Source organism: Protopterus annectens, chromosome 10.part0, assembly GCF_019279795.1.
Source record: "Protopterus annectens isolate FY-2018-M chromosome 10.part0, PAN1.0, whole genome shotgun sequence".
Taxonomy (NCBI): Eukaryota; Metazoa; Chordata; order Ceratodontiformes; family Protopteridae; genus Protopterus; species Protopterus annectens.
Window position 1 is genome coordinate 1,474,687,964 of NC_056744.1, and position 21,239 is coordinate 1,474,709,202.

Here is a 21,239-nt window from a genome sequence, read left to right on the forward strand (position 1 = left end):
TGTTTTATTTGTTTTATTTTATTTATATTTTATTTTATTTATTTATTGTTATTTATTTCTTTTGTTAGCTTAGTTAGTCAGGGTGAGTAGGCAGCATGTTAACAGAGGAGAATGGAAAGCTGACAAGGAGCCAGCTGGCAGAGATGTGCCAGGCTAGGGGACTGGTGCATGGAAACCTGACTAAGGCAGACCTGATTGCAGCCTTGGTTACAGCTGCATCAGAAAACAGCAACCAGGAGGACAATCAGACTGGCAGTGGAGATATAATACCCTTGGAGAATGGACAGCTCAACCTTCCTTTCTGCAGTGGACTTAAAAATCCAGCTGGAGCTAAAGAGACTTGAGTTGGAGACCAGGTGTGTGGATTTCCATAACATCAACATCATATACTAAATATGGCTACTGTTGTAATCCATAGGCTTCTGTAAGTAAACTACAGAGTGCAAGAAATTACGAGTAAAATTGCAGATGATCTGAAAAATCTCCTCCAGCTATGGCATTTCTACAAAACACAGGCAGAAAGCTACAATTCAAAGTGGAAAGGGATGATGATGAAGCATGCAGAAAATTCAAGAAATAAAGAGAGAGTGGGATTTTGGCTGCAGATCCTTATGGAGAATAACAACAGTAATACAGGGATAATGGAATCATAAGCGGAAGACTTGTACTGCTAGAGTTTTTAGTTGAATCAAGAACAGAAGCTGCTGTTAAAAAAAGAAAAGTCTTAGGGCATATAAAATATTATATAATAACTATAGGAATCAAAAGGAAAGAGGAGATTAGAAAAGACTGGGAAGAGAGAGAACGGATAAGCAATTCACAAAAAACAATGGCAAGATGTATGTATGTCTCCCAAATTTGCAACAACAGTCTAGAAGATTTAGGATTTTTGTTCTGAAGTATTTGCACAGAATTCTTCCTCAAGTAGATGGCAAATGTTGGAGGTGTGATGGGAAAGAAAGAGGTAACTGGAAACATGTTTTAGGGGTGTAATGAGTTGACAGACTTTAAAAATAGACATAGTAAGGCCTTGTTAAAGAACAACAATGGGACTGTGTTATTAAATGCTCAGGGTCTCTGTCATTTTTCTCCCTATTTATTGTCCCTGCTAAGAATAAACAACACAGCATTTAAAATATTTTAAATTGACTGTTTCTATCCACTAGAACAGTACCTTATGAACTGCGGTGGTTTCAATTTTTGAAAACTTTTATCCCACCCTCCAATTCATTGATGTCATCAAGGCCACTGAATACAGGTAATTTCCTGGCCAATTCCCTCCCCAAACATCCTAAAAACCCACCCATGCTGTGATGTCACAGCTCCCTGATCCTTCCCCTACCCATACAAAAAGTAAAGGCTAAAACAAGGAAACAGTACATCAGTCAAGTTTCCTGCTGTAAGCTGTCAATCACAGCAGGTAGCAGCTTAAATTACCCTTAGCATGGGAGATGAGACAAAGTAGTACAATTCAGGATTCACAAAAGATTGCAGTTTAGCCATTCTAAAAAGAAGCAGCAGTAAAAAGCACTTAGAAAGTCTGTTGTGTGGCATTTGTACTGTTGTGTTTAAAGTAGTCAGTGAATGGCATGTAATGTTACTTAAAACTAAATGGCTGAAAGACAACAGTTTATGCATGTAAAAACCAATGCAGTGACAGGAGCTTTAGGAATACAGAAGCCTGCATGATGTAACTTTTTACAGATGAGCACTGCATTATGGGATACCTAGAGGCAGATTAAACAATCAGAATTTCTAGATGCCAGACTCCAGGTGCTCAGACTCAGAAATTACATATAAAAATATTCAAAAACCTGTAAATAGTCCCAGAGTGATGTTAAAATGTCAGAAACACCAAACCATGATGAAATAAGCATGTTTTTTTGAGTCTGTGGGTGCGGTTCTCCTTAAGTTTAATTCTAGTGACTGCCAAAACAGCACTTACTAGAAAATGGAACTCAAAATCTAAACCAACCATATTTGAAGTAGTGAATATTGTAACAGAGATAAAAGAACTAGAAGTTGTATCTTTAGAAGGGTCTATATTATGAAATCCACACTCACAACAGTGAACGACACATAAATGACCCCAATAGTTGTTCCAAAATAAAAAACAAAACAAAACTTTAAAACATTTCATAATGTGGGGGGCTTTGCCCCCACACCCCCTGACATGGGTGCCTGTACCCCCAAAACCCCCTACTTAAATATACCAACTCCAAGATAGCACTACAGTGCCGAAGATGGCAAAGTAATGAAAGCGGCCAAGCAAATTTTTTTCCCAGGAAAGAATTTGCTGAAAAGCCGCTTTGCTATTTTGCCTTTTCGTGCTTTTCAGTTTGATGAAGACGCATTCGACAAACTGCATCTGCAACATCATCATAGGGAACCGTTTAAAAAAGGGTAGGAGCAAATTACATAGGCACAATGTCAACTGTGGGAACAGTACATAGAGAAACATGCTTTGGAGGTTGAATGAGGTTTAAGGGAAAGCAAGAAGTGAGCTATTTATGTGATGCTGGATTGATGATATTGCACAGAAAAACAAATATGATGCATAATGTTTGTAACAATCAGCATGCTCATATGGTTTATTTTCTTTTATGTAAATGTAAGATTGCCTATGTCACAAGTGATAATTCAATAAAGGTGTTTAAAAAACACACAAAGACAAACAATGATGGAACATACAAGTGGCACCATGGTACAGAGGACTAAAGCCCTTACTTTGATCCTGTTGACCCATATTCAACTAGAAGAGTGGGAGCTAAATAGATTGCATGGGGGTGGATGGGAGTGAGTGAGGGTGTGATGTTGGCTCACCCATCCTGTGAAACGAGAGAGAGAGAGTCCAGTAGACTGAGTAAATAAGGAGAAATACAATTGGCTTCTGATGGCCAGCTATGGAAAAGGTAAAGGGACAAAAAGCAGTGATGGTATTGCAGTATGAAATGATATTAAGAACATGCATCAGTTATGCTGCACATTATTAACTAATATCTTACAAACATGTCTCCATTCCTCATTCTTCTCAGACTGCTTTTATCTGAAATTATTCTAGCCATACTTTAGACTGTATTTTTAAGTTCTGTTCTGTAACTATAAGGCTGTTGTTGTCCAATGTTTTATAGCTGGATTTGCATATTTATCTATACCCATTGGTATATGACCATATGCCCTGAACTGTGGTACATGTTTGGTACAGTTGGTGTATAATACACAAATATGAAAACCTGCTGACTTAATATTTATCTGCATATCTAGGAAAAGATGAAAACTGCTACAGATGTTCTACGATTAAAATTGGAATACATTACAGTGCTCCAGCTTAAGCAGGAAGGAAAGATCTCTTATATCCAGGTGAGGAAATCTACTTGTTTTTTTGTTTCTTGAAAATTGCAGAATGTGAATAAATGGTGAATAAATGCAACTGTATAATGTAAGATACAAACCAAGAGTTGTAAAGCTTGTCTATAGAAGTGTGTTGTAGTTCTGAATACTTTCCATTACAGTAAAAGATTGTGCTTGTATCGGTCCTTAGCGAGGTACCTCTTAGATTAGTGTCTTCAAATCAAGAAAGATTTAAACATTTATAATGCTACATTTACAACAAATACAATAAGCCATGGCACAGTCAGAAATTTACAAATCTGAAAAATCAAAACCAACGTAAACCAACAACCATAAACACTGATAAAAGTCTAATACGCTGTAAGCACAAATTCCTCAGGAGTCGCTCGTGTAAAAACACAATTTTATTCCAAATGGTGATAAAATAACCTCTGGTTAAGCACTTTCATCCACATATCAATGGACTTCATCAAATCTACAAATCTGTTTTTCATGAACTGTAAGGAAACTTTTGTCAACATATGTAACATCATTTCCAGAACTGATTCCTTCTGCAAACCTTAAACAACCATTCAGATGTCCCTAAAAGTTATTGTATTTAATTTTCTATTAGACATTCTTGTTCTGGATTGAAATTCCCTTATATCAGTGGAATTGTTTTTCTACCACGTCTTATTTCAGATTTATAACCCACTTGCATATGTTCCAGAACACGTCAGAAGATGGGTGGGTAGAGCGCCAGATGGGTACTACTGGAGATGGAAAGGATACTCCCCTCACCCTTTCACATAGCTACAGCATGCATACTCTCACATGGCTATTTCATTTCTTGAAAGCAAACATGCCGACAAATATGAAAAAAAAAAACAACTGAGTTAAACAATAGTATGACAGTATTAAGGAGGGAGGTGATACTGAATGTATCGGCAAATGTGGAAGATTTGGCATGAAAGGGACATGTCCTTAGCCAGGATACAGGTAATTACTCTAAACAACCCCTACAGCAGTTAACTACATATCAAACATAAAATTAACAAAGTAGATTTATAGAAATTGTACCCCATACAAAGCTACTAGGTGTCACTATTGATGAACAACTTAAATTTGACATTCATCTTCATACATAAAGAAAACCCACAAAAAACTAGGCATGTTTTACCACCATAACAGCCACCTTACTACCACAACCAAGCATGTCCTTTCCACCACCTACCTTACCCCCTTCCTCTTGTATGGTGCCCCCTTCTTATTAATATCCAATCTGGTCTAAAGACAAAGCTAGCTTCCTGCTGTAACAAACTCTCAAAGTTTGCACTGGAGCCAAATCCTCCACTCACCACTGTAATGCCTTCCACAAATTAAATTGGCTTGAACTGCCCCACCATCTCTCCTTCATCCAACTTTCTTATGCACATAAACTCACCTTTAAACCCTTTCTCTGCCCATTCCTTGACTCCTCCCTCAAAATGCATCAGCCTGATAGACTACTCAGGTCTAACAATCAGAACCTGCTCGAAGTACACAAACCTGCATGCACACCAGGCAAATTTCTTTTATCCTTCTCTATCACAACTATGGAATTCCCTCCCTGCATACCACCAACAACCATTCCACCTTCAAGACCTTGCTCCATTCCCACCTCTCATCCCTCTGGGAATGCTCCTGCTCCCATCCTACCTGACTCCCCTCTACTTCTTCACACCCTACCTACCTCTCTTCTCAAATTTTCATAACTCTGATCCTCACTGTCTGTTTTCTACCTTATCTTCTCCTACACCCATGCTCCTTACTACTTTCTTATATATCTATATCCTCACTTCACATATTAACCGTGAACTACCCACTTTCTTTGATTATCATTTTTGTAAATTGACTTGAGAAGTCACTATTGTAGACCATGTACATCTATACATATATATATATATATATATATATATATATATATATATATATATATATATATATATATATATATATTTATTTATGGATCTAGGTCGTTTGATGGAATGATCAAACGTCTAAATCCATAACCACTGAACACACTTTAATGAAAGCGCTTTTATCAAAAAAGCGCTTTCGTTAAAGTGCGTTAGTAAAAAAAAAATAATAAAACACTACATTAACATTTTAGCAGGGGGGCTTCACCCCCCCCTGCAACGCTCATGTGGGGGGCTATGCCCCCACACCCACCCTACTTTAATATTCTCACTCTGAGACTGCACTACAGTGGGGAAAAGGGAATTTTCCTTTATCCACACTGTAGTACGTCCTCGTCAACAAGCATACTTACACGAAAGTGCTTATATATAGAGAGAGAGAGAGAGAGAGAGAGAGCGATAGATAGATATTTATATAAATATATATATATATATATATATATATATATATATATTTATATACATATATATATATATATATATATATATATATATATATATATATATATATATATATATATATATATAGATAGATAGATACTACCTTTGCTTGCTCTGTAGAGCATTTTATACCATTACATGTTTTTTTGTTTTTTGTTAGGATGTCTTTTATTGCATTGTATACTATACATTTTTATACTTTGTAACATTTTGTTGGTTTGTCTAATTTCTTTATCATTTGTTTAACCTGGTTGGAGCTTTTCTCCCCATGACTCCATTGAAAACGGGTTATTTTGGCCCAGTGGACTATCCTGGAAAACAAACTGTAAATAAATAAAATAAAATAAATTGTAGATACATGTAAAGTAACAACAGTAATCAGATTCTAGGGACACTTCAACTATTCTTTATATGGCCTGAGGAAATTTGGTGCAAAGGTAATACAAACTGTCTAGAAATGGCATAGTTTGTTCTGTATTACTCCAGCACATTTACATACTGCCAGAGTGAGTCCTTAAGTTTAAAACTGGCCTCCAAATTGTTATGGGTAAATCATGAACCACAAAAATCTGTAGACCAGCATTCATGCAGGAGATTTGTAGGGAATGTATAATTTGACAAGTTCTGTCCTTTCTTAAAAAATGTATTTGTGAAAGAATGTTGTTACAAATGCACTGCACAAGGAAGTTCTAACACTCCATATGACTACAGATCTCAGTGGGTTTGTTTAGTATAAGGCATTCCTTTGCTCCCTCCAAATGAGCTAACATCACTCAGCTGGGTAGTGAATTTGAAAATGTTCACAAGAAAACCAAATTTGAATTTATTATTCCAGGATACAAATCTAATGAAATGCAGGGTACAATGTGGGCCCCGAGCATTTAAAATCCTGAATTGCACAGTGCATTATCTATGTTTGAGCAGTTTTGTGAACCTGATTCTCATACTATGTTGACACAACAGGCCAATTGTTCCTATAAAAACCTCAGATAACAGGCAAATATCCTTATTTAATAAAGTCACTTCTAAGAAAAATTTGAGAATCTTGCAACCAGATAAAGGGGGAGGACTGGTTAGAATGGACCAGTTGGATTACAGACAGTGTATGTTCAATATCTTGTATAACTGCATGTATCTGGAAGCCTCCATCAATGAAGTCAATGTCTCATATCAGAAGACTGATATTATTTTATTCAACATCCTCATTCAGAGTCAGATAACACTGGATCAATATAAATATATACATATTAATTCTTTTAGATTACATATGCTATTTGGTGTGCCTAAAATACATAATCAGTGTGCCTAAAATAAGAACTTATCCAACCCACCACTCAGACCTATTATTGATGCTGGTCAATCTAAAAACAGTTGTATAGCTAAGTTCATTGACCAACACTTAAAAGTCTTTGTCACAGCTATACCACATCTTTGTTGAGATTCATGGGACGTTTTAACAAAGTGTGGAGAATTGGATCTGTCCCTGGATCTCACACTAGTTACCATTGATGGTAAGGACTTATTCATTTGTATACCTTATTAATATTAGATTTGAGTAGTTTGAGGAATATTTGCTATTCCAAATGTATTTGGACCAGGATTGAGTTAACCTGCTAACTAATCTGATGGAAATTGTCCTCAGAAATAATCACATCTTTTTTCAAGGACAATGTTTTAAACAGACTTTGAACATTGCTATGGGGTCTTCTTGTGGCCCTCTATCTGCTAACATCATCGTGGCAGTATGGGAGGTGAAGTTTCTATATAATAGTAAACTCACGCCATACCCATTTGTATACACATTTTCTGGATGATTTATTTGAAGTCTGGTTGGGACCTCCAGAAATTGTGGAGAATTTTCTTACTTACATCAATGAAACTACTTCTTTCTTGCAATTCACCCATATCATAGGGCATAAATCTATTGATTATTTGGATGTAACCATTACCATGGACAATGTCAATAAAGTCATATCATCTAAAATATTTAGGGAGCCCACTTATTCCAACGGGCTACACCATTACAACAGCAGTCATCCCTACTACCAGAATTGAGTGGTGGTTAAGGGGCAGATGGTGAGAGGCGCAAGGATGACATCTAATTTTGATGACTTTATAAAAGAATGTTACATATTGAAAGACATGTTTATGAGTCATGGGTATCCTGCAACCATGGTTACATCTATTACACAGGAAGTGATCAACAAGAGGAGGAACAATATATATGTACCCCTCTGGGTAATTCATACTATAACTAGCCCTGAAGGACCATCCACATGTGTAAATTTACAACCAGTCACTACTGGTGACTCAGTCGATAGTCACAATTCTACTGATGATAAATCTGTTGACAGCTTTGGGGATGTTTTTGTCACAACTTATTGTACCAATGGTGACCATATAGCTTCCGTTATTTCTAAGAATTGTCTGATTCAATTGTCTAACAAGGAAGTTTATGAGAAAATTGGTGCTCACCTGAAAATTATATATAAGCGAGGCCATAGCCTCAGAAACCACTTTGAAAGTACTTACATCAATAAAAAGGTCACCCCAGGTAAAATGTCTAAATGTGGGGCATGAAATCAGTGTCAATTTATTCATACAGGTGATGGTGTCAGAGTTAAAGAAGTGACAATTAAGTTTAACGGGCATTACAATTGCCAAACACGGGACATCGTATACATAGATGTCTGTAATCAATGCCCCACAGTTTACATTGGCAAGACAGAGAGCAAACTAAAACATCACATCTATGAGCATATGTATGAGATCAGCAAGTCAAACAAGGCATTATATAAACCTTTGTGTAGTCATAAAGACCATAGGTTTGACTTTTCCATTTTAGAACAAGTGGAGCACAGTTCAAGAGGTGGCCCTTGGACAATAATTCTTGAACAAAGAGAATTGTGGTGGCAGCTTTACCTTAATGCCTCAGTATTTCCTGGACTTAATGACATTATTAGTACTAGTAGTATACTTAAAATGAGGGCATTTAAAAGGTAATGAAATTATAATATTCTATTTTAATATGAAGACCAGTTTGCATATGCAACATTACTTGTATGTTATAATACATTTTTTAAATTTTTTATTTATCATCTTTCAACTTTTATATGCTATGTCTTTGTAAGCTAAATTGCTAGTATCACGTGGCCAAGTAGGGAACCTATTTAATTAATTTATTTTTTGCTGTTGAACTTATCTGAAGAAGTCTATAATTTATTAGACAAAAGCACTTATCTCTGTTGTTTTTATTTTGTGATAAATAAATATTGTGAGTTCTGGCCTGCTGTCCATTTTTTATTTTGCTATTTTTATCAGTTTTTGGTCAGTATTCGTGTTTGTGTACATCTGGGTTATAGTCAGGACTTCTCCCTATGTGCCACAGAGACAGGCTAAATGAATAATTTCAGAAGAAAGAGGCGGTACCTTTGTGATTATTCAAGATCTTCCAAAGAAGACCCTTATCTAGGATGCCCATAGGCAGCCTAGAAACACCTTAATTCGGCTCAAGAGAGATGCTTAACCCCAGAACAATAGAATGGTACCCTGCCTAGACAGGTTGCCAATCTTTCTTTTCAAAGGCATGCATTTTCAGCATTCAGGCTGATGTGCACTTTCTTCCATATTTGGCATTCAGGCTGGTGTGCACCTTTCTTCAGCATTTATTATCATGCTGCTAGGTATGATGGGCAGGAGTCATCATTCATGGCTGTAGCCAGTTGTACCTTCTCTCAACATACCATTAAAGGTGTTTGGCAAGAGTCATCAGCAGTGATTGTTAAAAGGCAAGATGCAATAGTTACACTTGCCAACAGCATCCCATTAGGGATAATAGATGGAGGACATTATTCATGGTTGTAGCAAACAGGCTGCTTTGGTTGTACCTTTTTCACCATAAGGAATACTGGATAAGTTTTGTTATTCTGGGTTGTAGCGTGCAGCCTACACTGGTTGTACCTTTCCTGAACCTCAAATGATCAGCATTCAGGGTTGTAACATGCTGGCTAATTCTGTTGCATTTCTCTCCTTAACATAGTTTTAGGGATGGCAGATAACCACCATCATTCAGGGATGTAGCATGCAGGCTGCATTGGTTGGACCTTACCTCAACGCACCGCTAGGAATGGTGGACCAAGGTCATCAATCAGTGTTGTAGGATGCTGGCTACACTGGTTGCACCTTTCCTCAACAAATTGCTAGGGATGGTTGATAGAGATCATCATTCTATGTTGTAGTGTGAAGGCTGCCTTGGTTACTCATTTCCTCAACACATTGCTAGGGATGGTGGATGGCGGTCAACAATCATGGCTACAGCATGCAGACTGCATTCATTGTATCTCTCCATAGCATGCTGTGGGATATGTAGAGTGGGGTCATCATTCATGGCTGTAGCTCATAGGTTGCAAATATATACAAAGTACATTGGATGGTCACACTAAATGAACATACCCTCACAAAAGTAGTATTTTGTGATTCAGTGGCATGTTAGCTGTGATGATGAAGGACCTCATTATCAGCTAATCTTCGTCTCTGGATAGCAGTTACCACTGCAATGTGCAGATAATTGCTGATCTGCATATCAATGATATTAACTGCTGCTGCTGCATCATGTAGGCATATGAATCACCCCTCACTCACTCTCCCATGCACACAAGTACACATTCAAACACAAATACACATATACACCATGTTCCCCATACCTGTCTCTGAGTTGTTTGCCCTTCCCCTATCTAGTGGCTGTCTATCATCAGTGCTGAATGCTAATTTTTTTAAGGGTCACAGTGCTTTATTTTTCAGTTTCTTGTCTTCTCAGGACTTAATAACCATAGTTTGTACTATGTTTTCAGTATCTCTAATGAATTGGCAGGGAGGTTAGTGGGTTAGTGCTGGTTTCTTCAAGACATAGTGTTTTGCCTGTGCCTAGGTTTAAAGACATCAGCTGAGAGGTAGATGAACTGATGAAAACCTCTGCAAATATTAGAGTAGGAATAAAACAGATCTATGTTTTATTCATGCAGGGAATCATGAGAGTATTCATAGTCAATTTGCAAGGTTCACAACATATTCTCATGCCAAAAACCTGAGTGTAAAACTAACTAGTAATTTATAGAACCACACAATTTATAGTGCAATGGCCTAAAAGTCACAGAAAAAAGACTATGCAAATGGCCTTATAATGACAGTTAAATGAAGAAACTGAGTTTGATGACTGCATAATGTGAAATAAAGATGGAGAAAACCTGGAAGTGATTCATAGTCATCAGGCATGCTGTCTCACAGATAGCTGTGTCTGAACATAAAGGTAAGGAGCTTCCTGAAGTCTGTGGTATAGCAGAGGCAAATAAGTTATCACAGTGGCAACTCTCATGCATCAGCATCTGTAAACCTGAACCAACAATCCCCTAGATGTGTGACATGGAGGGATCAGTGCCACAGTGACAGCAGGCTGAATGACTGAATCATTACTAGGTTATTCAGGGATAGGTACACTGTAGATGCCACATATGTGCAGGACACAGGAGTTTATAGCATGCTTGGTGTAAATAGGACTAGACCCAAACCTCTCAACCTCTTAGCCCAAGAAATCTGGACAAAGCCTGAAATAATGGGAGAACAAAGGCCCAAAAATAGGGACATATTTTACATATTACTCTTATAAACTTAGAAACTTGCTGGAGTGGCAGGATGTTTGTTAGCATGCATTTTCTGAAAGACATAAAGTCTGAAAGTTAAATGTATGTCATTATTTAGTGGCTTCAGTCCTCAGTGATTTGTTAGGAAACCACAAATTTTATGACAGAAACCAGAATGGACACCAAAGACAGTAACCACACGTTATTTCAGTTAAGTGCTTTCATCCCAAATTACTAAGGACTTCTTCAGAACTATAACATTAAGACAACCCAGCACTTTTATACCATAAGCACATAATTATTACCACGTTTGCCTATAAAAACTAGCAAAACTTGGATTATGTTATTGTTATCCAATTCTAAAACTAATCCATGCACAAATTGTTAAAAACATATTTAATCTACTAACCCTTCAAATTTTTTATCTTAAGCACACAGTTGATATAAGCAGCTTCATTAATACCGGGGAACTTAGTGGCATTTAACCTAAGTTGTCATTTAAGTTCACAGATATCCAAATGTTCAGATGGGGCTATATTAGAACATCGAATATATAACAGTTCGAATCACTAAAGGTTGACCTTTAGGGATCGAACTGTTAAAACATCGAATGTTCAGAAAAAAAAATAAAAACAACAACGAAAACGAAACAGAATAGGCAGGGAGGCAAGTCCCCCTGCACCCCCACACCCCCCACTACTTAAATAAACCAACTCCGAGACAGCACTGTATTGAAGTAAATGGAAATCTCCCCCTACAGAGATTTCCGTTTACTTGTTCATTGTTCTGCAGTTTCACTATTCTCGTGTCAACAATGTCAGATTCAACATTGTCGGCTTTCGAGAATGCAATATAGACCCATTCAGATAACGTCTTACCCTGTAAATCTTTAAAGATTTCTGTTGTAGAACTATAAAACAAAAATTATCATCCTTACATATTTGTAAATGTCTAAATAGAGCATTAGTCATTTTCTCATTTTTAATATCTTGTAAATGCTCATATATTCTCTCTCTAAAACATCTACGGGTCTTTCCAACATAAAATAAAGGGCATTTCAAACACTTTGCCATATACATCACATATTTACTCTGGCAATTGTAATGCCCATTAATAAATATATCCTGACCATTTAACCTAAATTTTTCTCCTGTTAATATGACATAAGGACATTGATGGCACATTCCACACTTGTAATTGCCTTTATTTTTATTTGATACTCCTACTTCAGTATTACTCCCAAATTCTAATATGGCTTTAAAGGAATGATCCATTTTAAAATCTAATTTGGGTGCAACCCCCAATTTTTGTATCACATTGTTATCCATATATAATAGGTCCCAATTCTTTTTTACTACCTGTCATAATCTGGGGCTATCTTTATTATATGTCATAATTAAACTCATACCTCTATCCACTTTTTCTTAACTAACCACAGTGTCTGCACTATCATTCTTTCCCAACCCCAGAATGGGTTTGTAAACTCCTTCCCATCATTATTTTATCACCTATTATTTTATATTACTTAGCAACTCTATCTGTTAACCCCTTCTGCTAAACATATCCATCATATTCTCAATTTCCTCAATAAATTATTCATACAAGTCACTATCTTTGCTGCATCACTAACTCCCCTTTAACAATGGACTTTTTGGAGGAAAATGGTGCCAACTTACATAATCCAAATACGAATTTGAGAAAGTTGGCATTCTATATATCTTGGATACCATTTTTTTATTTTCTTTGTTCACCCTTAAGTCCACCTCCAACTAAGTAATCCCATCATAAGTAAACTCGTGTGTGAACTTAAAAAAATTCCACTGTCTCATTTATATACATTAGAATTCTTTCAATTTATCCTCAGTATCAGTCAATATCAAAAACATATAATCAAGATATCTTGTGAAATATTTTATACTATGTTTTAATGTCCTTTTGGGAAACTGAATACATTTTTAGAAGTGATTATAGAAATAAAACAAAAAAAAAATCACTTCATGCAGAAGAACCACAAAGTAGAGTTTTTGGTTTATGACAAACAGACCCAAAATATGAGGTAAAAATCTGTCTGGACCTCTGCAAGGATATGGCTGGAGCATACCTCTCAACTGTCCAGATATGTATAGAATGTCCTGATTTTTTTTACTCTATTTTTGATCTCTTCCTCATAAAATGTATTGTTCTCTGGTAAGTCACTGAAGAATGAAGTCAGTAAATAATGACAAATATTTTGAGTTTCAGGCTTCATATTCTTCAGAAAATGCACGCAAATGCAAAATCTGTTATTCTCTCAACTTTTTAAGTTTTTTTTTGCTTAAACCTTTTATTAAATTTTCCAACAAGAATATAAAAAAAAATATTTTATTTACAATTTAAATGACAAATATTGATAAACTATGTACAATGTTTACAAAGGCCTCAAGATCAAAATATAAGGAATTAACAATATAATATAAACATATAAATAAGGTTATACAATTTCCAATATTTCTTGTTTCCAATTTGAGTAAAAGGCTGATAGCACTTCTGAATTCATTGTCTTAATAAGAGAGAGGACTTTCTCTCAAGGATTATTAGTCCATTTTCTGGGAAAAATTCTTAGTTCTTTGGCTTTTATTTCCATTAGAGCTACTTCGTCCAGTAGAATTATGAAGTCTTCAAAGGTTGGAGGGGAGGATGATTTCCATCTTCTTGTAATACATTTTTTGGCTACCGCCAACATTGTCCAGAGAAGATATTTATTTTTGTTGTTCATTGTAATAGATTAATTTACATTCAAATCTATTAAAGATTTTGATAATATGAAGGAATCGGTAAAGATGGCTTGAAGGAAATTTCCAATTTCACTCCAACATTTCTTAATGAGATAGCATTCATAAAAAATATGAGACCAATCGGCCTAACATTTTAGAGAGCATCTCCAACGTTACCTCTTTAGAAATGTTAAATCTAGCAATTTTATTAGGAGTATAGAAAGCTCTACGGAAGAATTTCCAAGAAAAAAATCTTCTAAACTTGTAAATTGGCGGTTAATTTAATGGAATGTAGAAGATTAGTTTTATTCTCAGGAGTTAGGGACAGTGTATTATCTTTAGTAATAAAATTCCAAAATTTCTGGTTAGGAGTAGTTTTATAAATAATAATGATTTTGTAAAGTTTTGAGATTAAATTCTTCCAGTTAAATTCTCCATATAGAATTTCATGTATAAGAAGTATAAATTTAGGCAATGATTTAAAGGAAGAATTTTCTATTGTTTTGCATAGAGCTTGATTAAATAGAATTAAGCTGTTAAGAGCTAACCAATCTGATTTTGATAAATTAAATGTTTTAATTAAATTTTGTACATCCAGGGTGACTAAGTTCATTGTGCAATGATACCAACATGTATTTTTTTTCATTTCCCAAGTATTAAGAGTATCTGTATTAATATTGTTAAAAAGTCTTTTGTAATTTTAAATGGGAATAATAACTGGATCCATAGTTTAATATCAATATTGTTGTTGATAATTTTTTTATGTTTTTAAGAGCAATATTGAAACTATGTCCCTCTTTTTGGGTATTTGTAGCCAACCCATATTTTTTTAGCACTAAGAGGACAAGAGGTATCAGCTAGGGTATGTAGCTCACAAGGATCCAGAATGTTCTGTACTGCATTGGGCCATCTCTGGCAGCTTGTGTGTTGCAAACACATGTATGGGCGACATGGAGGGTCTGGGATACGGTAATAGGGGTAAGAGGTGGGCATCCCTTGTAGTCTGACAAAGGACATAGTATGTAGAATACATGGGAGCAGGCCATAGTTTTGTGTGTGTGTGTGTGTGTGTGTGTGTGTGTGTGTGTGTGTGTGTGTGTGTGTGTGTGTGTGTGTGTGTGTCTGTGTGTGTGTCTTTTGCAAGGCAGCATGTTCAGTAATCATAAAGATACCATTCCTCCATGTTATGTAACAGTGCCTATTCCCATGTGCAGGAACACAGTATCCTACACTCATGTAACACAATCTGGGGTACACTGGATGAAGAGAAGAGGGCTCTTCTATTTCAATGTGTGCCATCCCTGGCTAAAGCTGTAAGAGGACATGTATATCATTGTCATTGGGTACAACTGTATATGAATGATGTAGGCACAAGTAATGCTAACCATTGCTGACAACATCACTGCATTACTATTACATGCAGCATTCAAACAGAGTCATGACTGCATACATGTGTCATTGCTGATATAATAAGATAGATCACTGTGTAACTCTTGTAGGCTTCCTCCTATGGATCAACTGATACTTTGCTGCCAGAAAGTGGATCAAGCTGGTCAAATGAGTTTGCTGGTTGTGTTTCCTTGCTGCAAATGCTGGTACCCAAAATGACAGCAAGGCCATAAAGGTTGCTATTAAGTACTAATTTATGCATTACATATGATAATAAGACTCATTCCTACTTTCTCCTATGAATTGCTGTCCTACTAAAACAAAACAAAAAAAAAACACATAAGGTATAGATATAGTCTGGGCATGTCACCAGCATTTTACCAGCATGCCACATACACCCACTAGTCATCCTGGGATTCTCTCAGCAGTCACACTGGGATTAGTGCTTCTGTTTTGCTTCTGGTGAGAGTAGGAGCACAGGGACATTATTTTCCAGAGACTGCTGATCACCAAAAAACCTAACAACTTCTTAGGTGTAAGCTGGAATTTGTGCTTATATTTTGCTGCTGGTGAGAGAAGGAGCAGAGGTCTGGTTGCTATCAAGGCATCTATCAGGGAATGGCTATAAAAAGCCTACAGATGCTTGCATCATTTGGGATACAACTGTGGATCACCAAACTTCTCATCTTGGGATTGGTATTAATATTTTGCTTCTGGTGAGAGAAGAAGCAAAGGAGCATTGCATCCCAGCAGAGTGAAGCTGTGGTGAGACCAGCACTAGTAGCAGCCAGGCAGTAGTCATTCATGTGACTCCCCTATTTTCAGCATTCAGGCTGATGTGCACCTTTCTTCCATATTTGGCATTCAGGCTGGTGTGCACCTTTCTTCAGCGTTTATTAGCATGCTGCTAGGTATGATGGGCACGGGTCATCATTCTCATTTTGTAAAAGTAAAAATTGTGTGGTAATGTACTGTGATACTGATGTTAAATCAAAATTGCATAAAAACATTTCAGGATTGCAGCAACATAAGATTTTCCATGACATAATATAGCATGATAGCTTTTAATTAGTCTGGCAATTTAGTACTGCATTTTCAGGGCGAGAATGGAGAGCACTGGGCCTCGCATCAGTGCAAATAAATTCTGCTGATCCCCGTTATCACCTGAAACTGTTACTTGTACAAAGTATAATCAAAGTAAAATGTTATTCAAGATTGCTGAGTATGTTTGTCAGCTGTCCATGTCATTAATTAGAAAAAAAAATCTTATCACTAAATGTGGAACAGTGAGGAACATGGACTTCAAGACTCAAAATGCGGGATGTTCCTCATAATGAGGACCCTTGAGAGGTATGAATAACTTGGCTTTGCCCATGATTATTGAGCAAAGAAGTTGAGACCTGTAGCTGAGATGCTATGCAGGGGTTCGTAGATGTCCCTCAATTGCTGTAAGTGCTTGAGAGCTATGCAAAAACACTTGTGCGGTGCAGCATTCTTAGTTATTGCCCATTTTAGTGCCCCTCCCAAAAAATAGCTAAATCTGAATGCCAATATATGAAGCTATGCCCAGAAGATGTAAATAAGCTGACTTAACAAGAAAGTGTGGTGCAACAGATTGTAGGGAACTATAAAATAATACTAACAGATTATGACATGTATGCCAATACTTAAAGCATGATAACAGGATTTATCTGTCAAGTGATTACAGAAGCAAGGTCTGTAATGCAGTAAGCTGGGCAATATTCATGAGTTCTTTGGATAGGGAATTTTTTTTTACTGCTGGTTTGGTCTTGTAGAAGACATGCTCAACAGTAGTCAAACGTGAGCATTGTAACAGTTTAAGGAGGCCTTCATTTTGCAAGCTGAGAGAATGTTAACTTAACTACTAGAGAAGAGCAATAGTCCAAATATTATTGTTTAAAAACGATGAAAGCTAGCAGTACCACAAAGAATCCCAGACAGATCTTTGCCTCCATACACACTTAAATCTCTGTCCCAGTCCACTCCATACTTATACAGCTCATACACACATCTAATATGCATGGGCAATGGTTCCCTGTATGAGCACCCAAAATCTGGGAATCCTTACCAGGCAATATAAAGCCCATTATATCCATTAGGACTTTCTGCAAAAATATGATACCTAATGTCATTAAACAGAGATGCCTAGGTTTTTTACTTGACCTATCCCAAGTGTTTTAACAGTCACAGAGACATCACATCTAATAAAATCATACCTTAGCGAAAACTGTGCTACAGCATCAGTCATCTCTTTTCATCAGATCTTCCAACTGTCCCTGTTTTGGAGGAATTTCCTATTTTCAAGCCTGATAATATGTCCCTATTTTAAGCCTTCATGTTATTTTCTAAATCTCCCTCATCACATGTAAATGCTGCATCCCTTATATGGGTCCCCTCAGATTATGTATGGAATGATCACAGTTGTTCTCACTAGGGCTAATATACAATTATTGACCATGGGATAGGTAAGACCAATCAGAAAATGTTAATTCAAGCACCAAAAGGGAATTGTCTAAGCTTAAAAAGTCCTCCAAGTGAATCTATGTTGTGGTAGTAAATAGTTATAAAAAATTGCCCTTTTTAAATCACTAAGCGCCCCTTTCACCCTCTGCCCCCCCACCCCAGTCTTCAACAGCTTCCGGTGCCTATGCACACAGGGAGTAAAGGTATAAGTCTCTTGATTTACATAAAAAATAAATATATCTCAAGGGTGGTCAAACAGGACAATGTACTTGAACTTCTTCATGTTCAAATCATCATAGACAAAATCCAATGCCACTTCCTTGCAAGCTATAGGTCCCCTTTGGTGGCCCAAGAAACCTATACCATGTATTTAAACTTATTGGAAACACTCAGCATCTAGCCCAATACCATATTCATGGGTGACTTTAATTACCCCTCTATTAAGTGGGAATTCTATATGACACCAAATATACAGGCACAGAGATTCCTGGATTTTGTAAAGACAAAACTCACTGAACCATTTGGTAAATACACTAACCAGGGGTGCAGCTATAATGGATTTGGATCTAACTAATATGGAAGAGTGCTACACATACCCTATTATAATGTCTTCTTGGGTAAGGTCAGACCACAAAATGGTCTCCTTTGAAGTAAACATAAAACCTGGACCCACAGCTAACTCTGGAGTATTCCCAAACTAGTCTAAGGCTAACTTCCTGCTATTAAGTGATAATCTGGAAAACTTTCAAGCCCCCATAAACCCTGAGAGCACTGCTGCCTATGTCAAACTGTTCACAGAAATCCCATGCAAACATGTTAATAGTTGCATACAGGAAGCTGTACCCACCAGGAAGAAGTACAGAACTAACTCAGAAAAAGCAAGCAACCCTGGTGGAATCACAAAATCAACAGGCTGCAAAACAGACAAAAGAAATTCATGGCAAAAAAATAGGAGGTGCAGCACCTAGCAAGATAAAAGCACTCTGATCAAACTAAACAAAAAAATCAGAGGACATAGAAAGTCTACCAAAGCCAAATTTGAGGTAAAGTTGTCCTCCCAGGACAAAGACAACCACAAGGCATTCTTTTGCTATGTCCACAACCTCAAAGGCAATACACAATTATGTGCAGATCTCATTGCCACCTATACTGAGCCAAAACATTGCATGAAGAGTTAGTCATGAGTAAGAATTATTTATATGCACACCCTGAACAGACACCAACTTGGCTAACAGCAAGAAAAACAATGCTCCTACTTGAGTAAACCTACAAGCTACCCTAAAAGTTATAGACCAATAACTTGCCTTATCACGATGCATAAACTATATACTGGAACTGATGCTGACAGAGTTTATAGTCATTTAAAAGAAAACTCAATTATGGCAATAGAACAAAAGGGCAATAAAAGAAAGTCATATGAACAAAGGATCATTTGTTGTTAAAGTCATATTGGAGAACTGTATAATGGGGAAAAATTTAAGTATGGCATGAATTGACTACAAAAAATCATTTGATAGTATCCCACATTCATGGATAAAAGAGTGCTTAAAAATGTATAAGATACACCCTACACTCATCGACTACATTATAGTAACCATGAAACAGTGTCAAACCACTTTGCAATTAAGCTATGATAAAGGACAAATTATTATTCCAGGGCTAAAACTTCAAACGGGGATGTTCCAGGGTGACTCTCTGTCATCGCTGCTGTTCTGCTTTGCCCTTAATCTATTAAGCCGTCTACTTAACAGCCTAGGCCATGGCTATAATTTGGCTCCGAGAAAACAATGAAGTGTGAAGACTTCTCATCTTCTCTTTGTCAATGATTTCAAACTGTATAGCTCATCAGATGAGGAACTGAAAGCACAACTGCAAGTTGTCAAACATTTTCAGATGATATAAGAATGCCATTTGGTTTTGATAAATGTGCAAAAGCAACGTTTAAAGCAGGAAAACTGCAGCACCAAGAAAACATTAGTTTGGGACAAGAATGTGACACAAAAAAGCTTGAGCAAGAGGGAGTATATAAATATTTGGGAATTGAAGGATCAGCAATAAAACATGAACAAATGTGAATAAAACTTAGTAAGGAGTACTTTAGAAGACTTAAATTAATCCTGAAAACAGCGTTGACATCTAAGAACAAAATCCCAGCTATAAACCAATTTGCTCTTCCTGTACTATTTACAGTTTTGGAGTGATTGACTGGCCCCAAAAGGTGTTGGATAGATTAGACAAGTAAACCAGAAGGATGCTTCATGCTCACCAAATGATTTATAAAAAATCAATGCATACCAAGATTACATATTCCTCACGCTGAAGGAGGGATGGGCTTCCTTGAAATTGATTACATTTATAGATCTGCAATCATGGGACTCCACACATATCTGCTGACCTCACAAGACCCAAATGTAATACATTTTGAAACATGAGGAGAATAAACCTAAGATGACTTCCTTGCTTAGACTAGCAGAAGCATTTCAGCATCAAGCAGGAATAGAAATCAAAGCAGAAGTACTTAAAAGTCAGGCAGCAGCTGAATGTGCCAAAAACAAAAGAAATAATATAAGGCGACCAGATGAGAAGGCACGAAATGTGGAAAATGTGTAAATATAGTTGCAAGTATAGAAAACTTCTGGAAGACCCTCATGTTGATCAAAAATGAATGCAGGAATGGTTAAGGTGAGGTGAATTCAAACCAAGAGATGAAAGGTTAATTTTGGCGGCACACAATAGTGGGCTACATACACATTGGTTTACAGAGTCCGTTAAACATGTGGGAGAAACAGACAAATGTATGTTTTGTAAAACAGAGTTGGAAAGAGTTGCACACCTCATTGCTGGTTGCGACATACTAATGGCAGAAGGACTGTACACTGAAAGGCATAACAATGTGGCAGGATTGTTGCACTGGAGATTGTGCAAACATTATGGTACTGAAGTGGCTGAAAATCACTGGAAACTTGAGCCACAAAGCGTCATAGAAAATGATTAAGTCTACATCATATGGGATCATCCATTACCAACAGTTCAAAAGACAGATGCTAGAAAACTGGATATCGTTGTCCAAGAAAAGATGCCAAAAGTAGCATTAATCATTGAAATTGCCACACCCAGTAACTACAGTGTCTTGAGGACAGAGAGATGCAAAGTCAGGATTTACAGGCAGAAACAAGCAATGTGGAAGAAAGCTACCCAGATAGTTCCAATAGTAGTAGGAGAAATGAGTCTTACAAAAAAAAAATCTA

The 21,239-nt window shown here is 36.7% G+C and overlaps 1 protein-coding gene across 1 annotated transcript in view; it reads left to right on the plus strand.

Moving 5' to 3' along the window:
• The window catches only part of LOC122814306 (zinc-binding protein A33-like), a 448,502-nt gene that overhangs the window by 230,149 nt on the left and 197,114 nt on the right, over positions 1 to 21,239 (plus strand). The window contains exon 2 of the mRNA XM_044086893.1: positions 3,265 to 3,360. Coding sequence (XP_043942828.1) covers positions 3,265 to 3,360 — 96 coding nt within the window. The remainder of the gene's footprint in view (positions 1 to 3,264; positions 3,361 to 21,239) is intronic.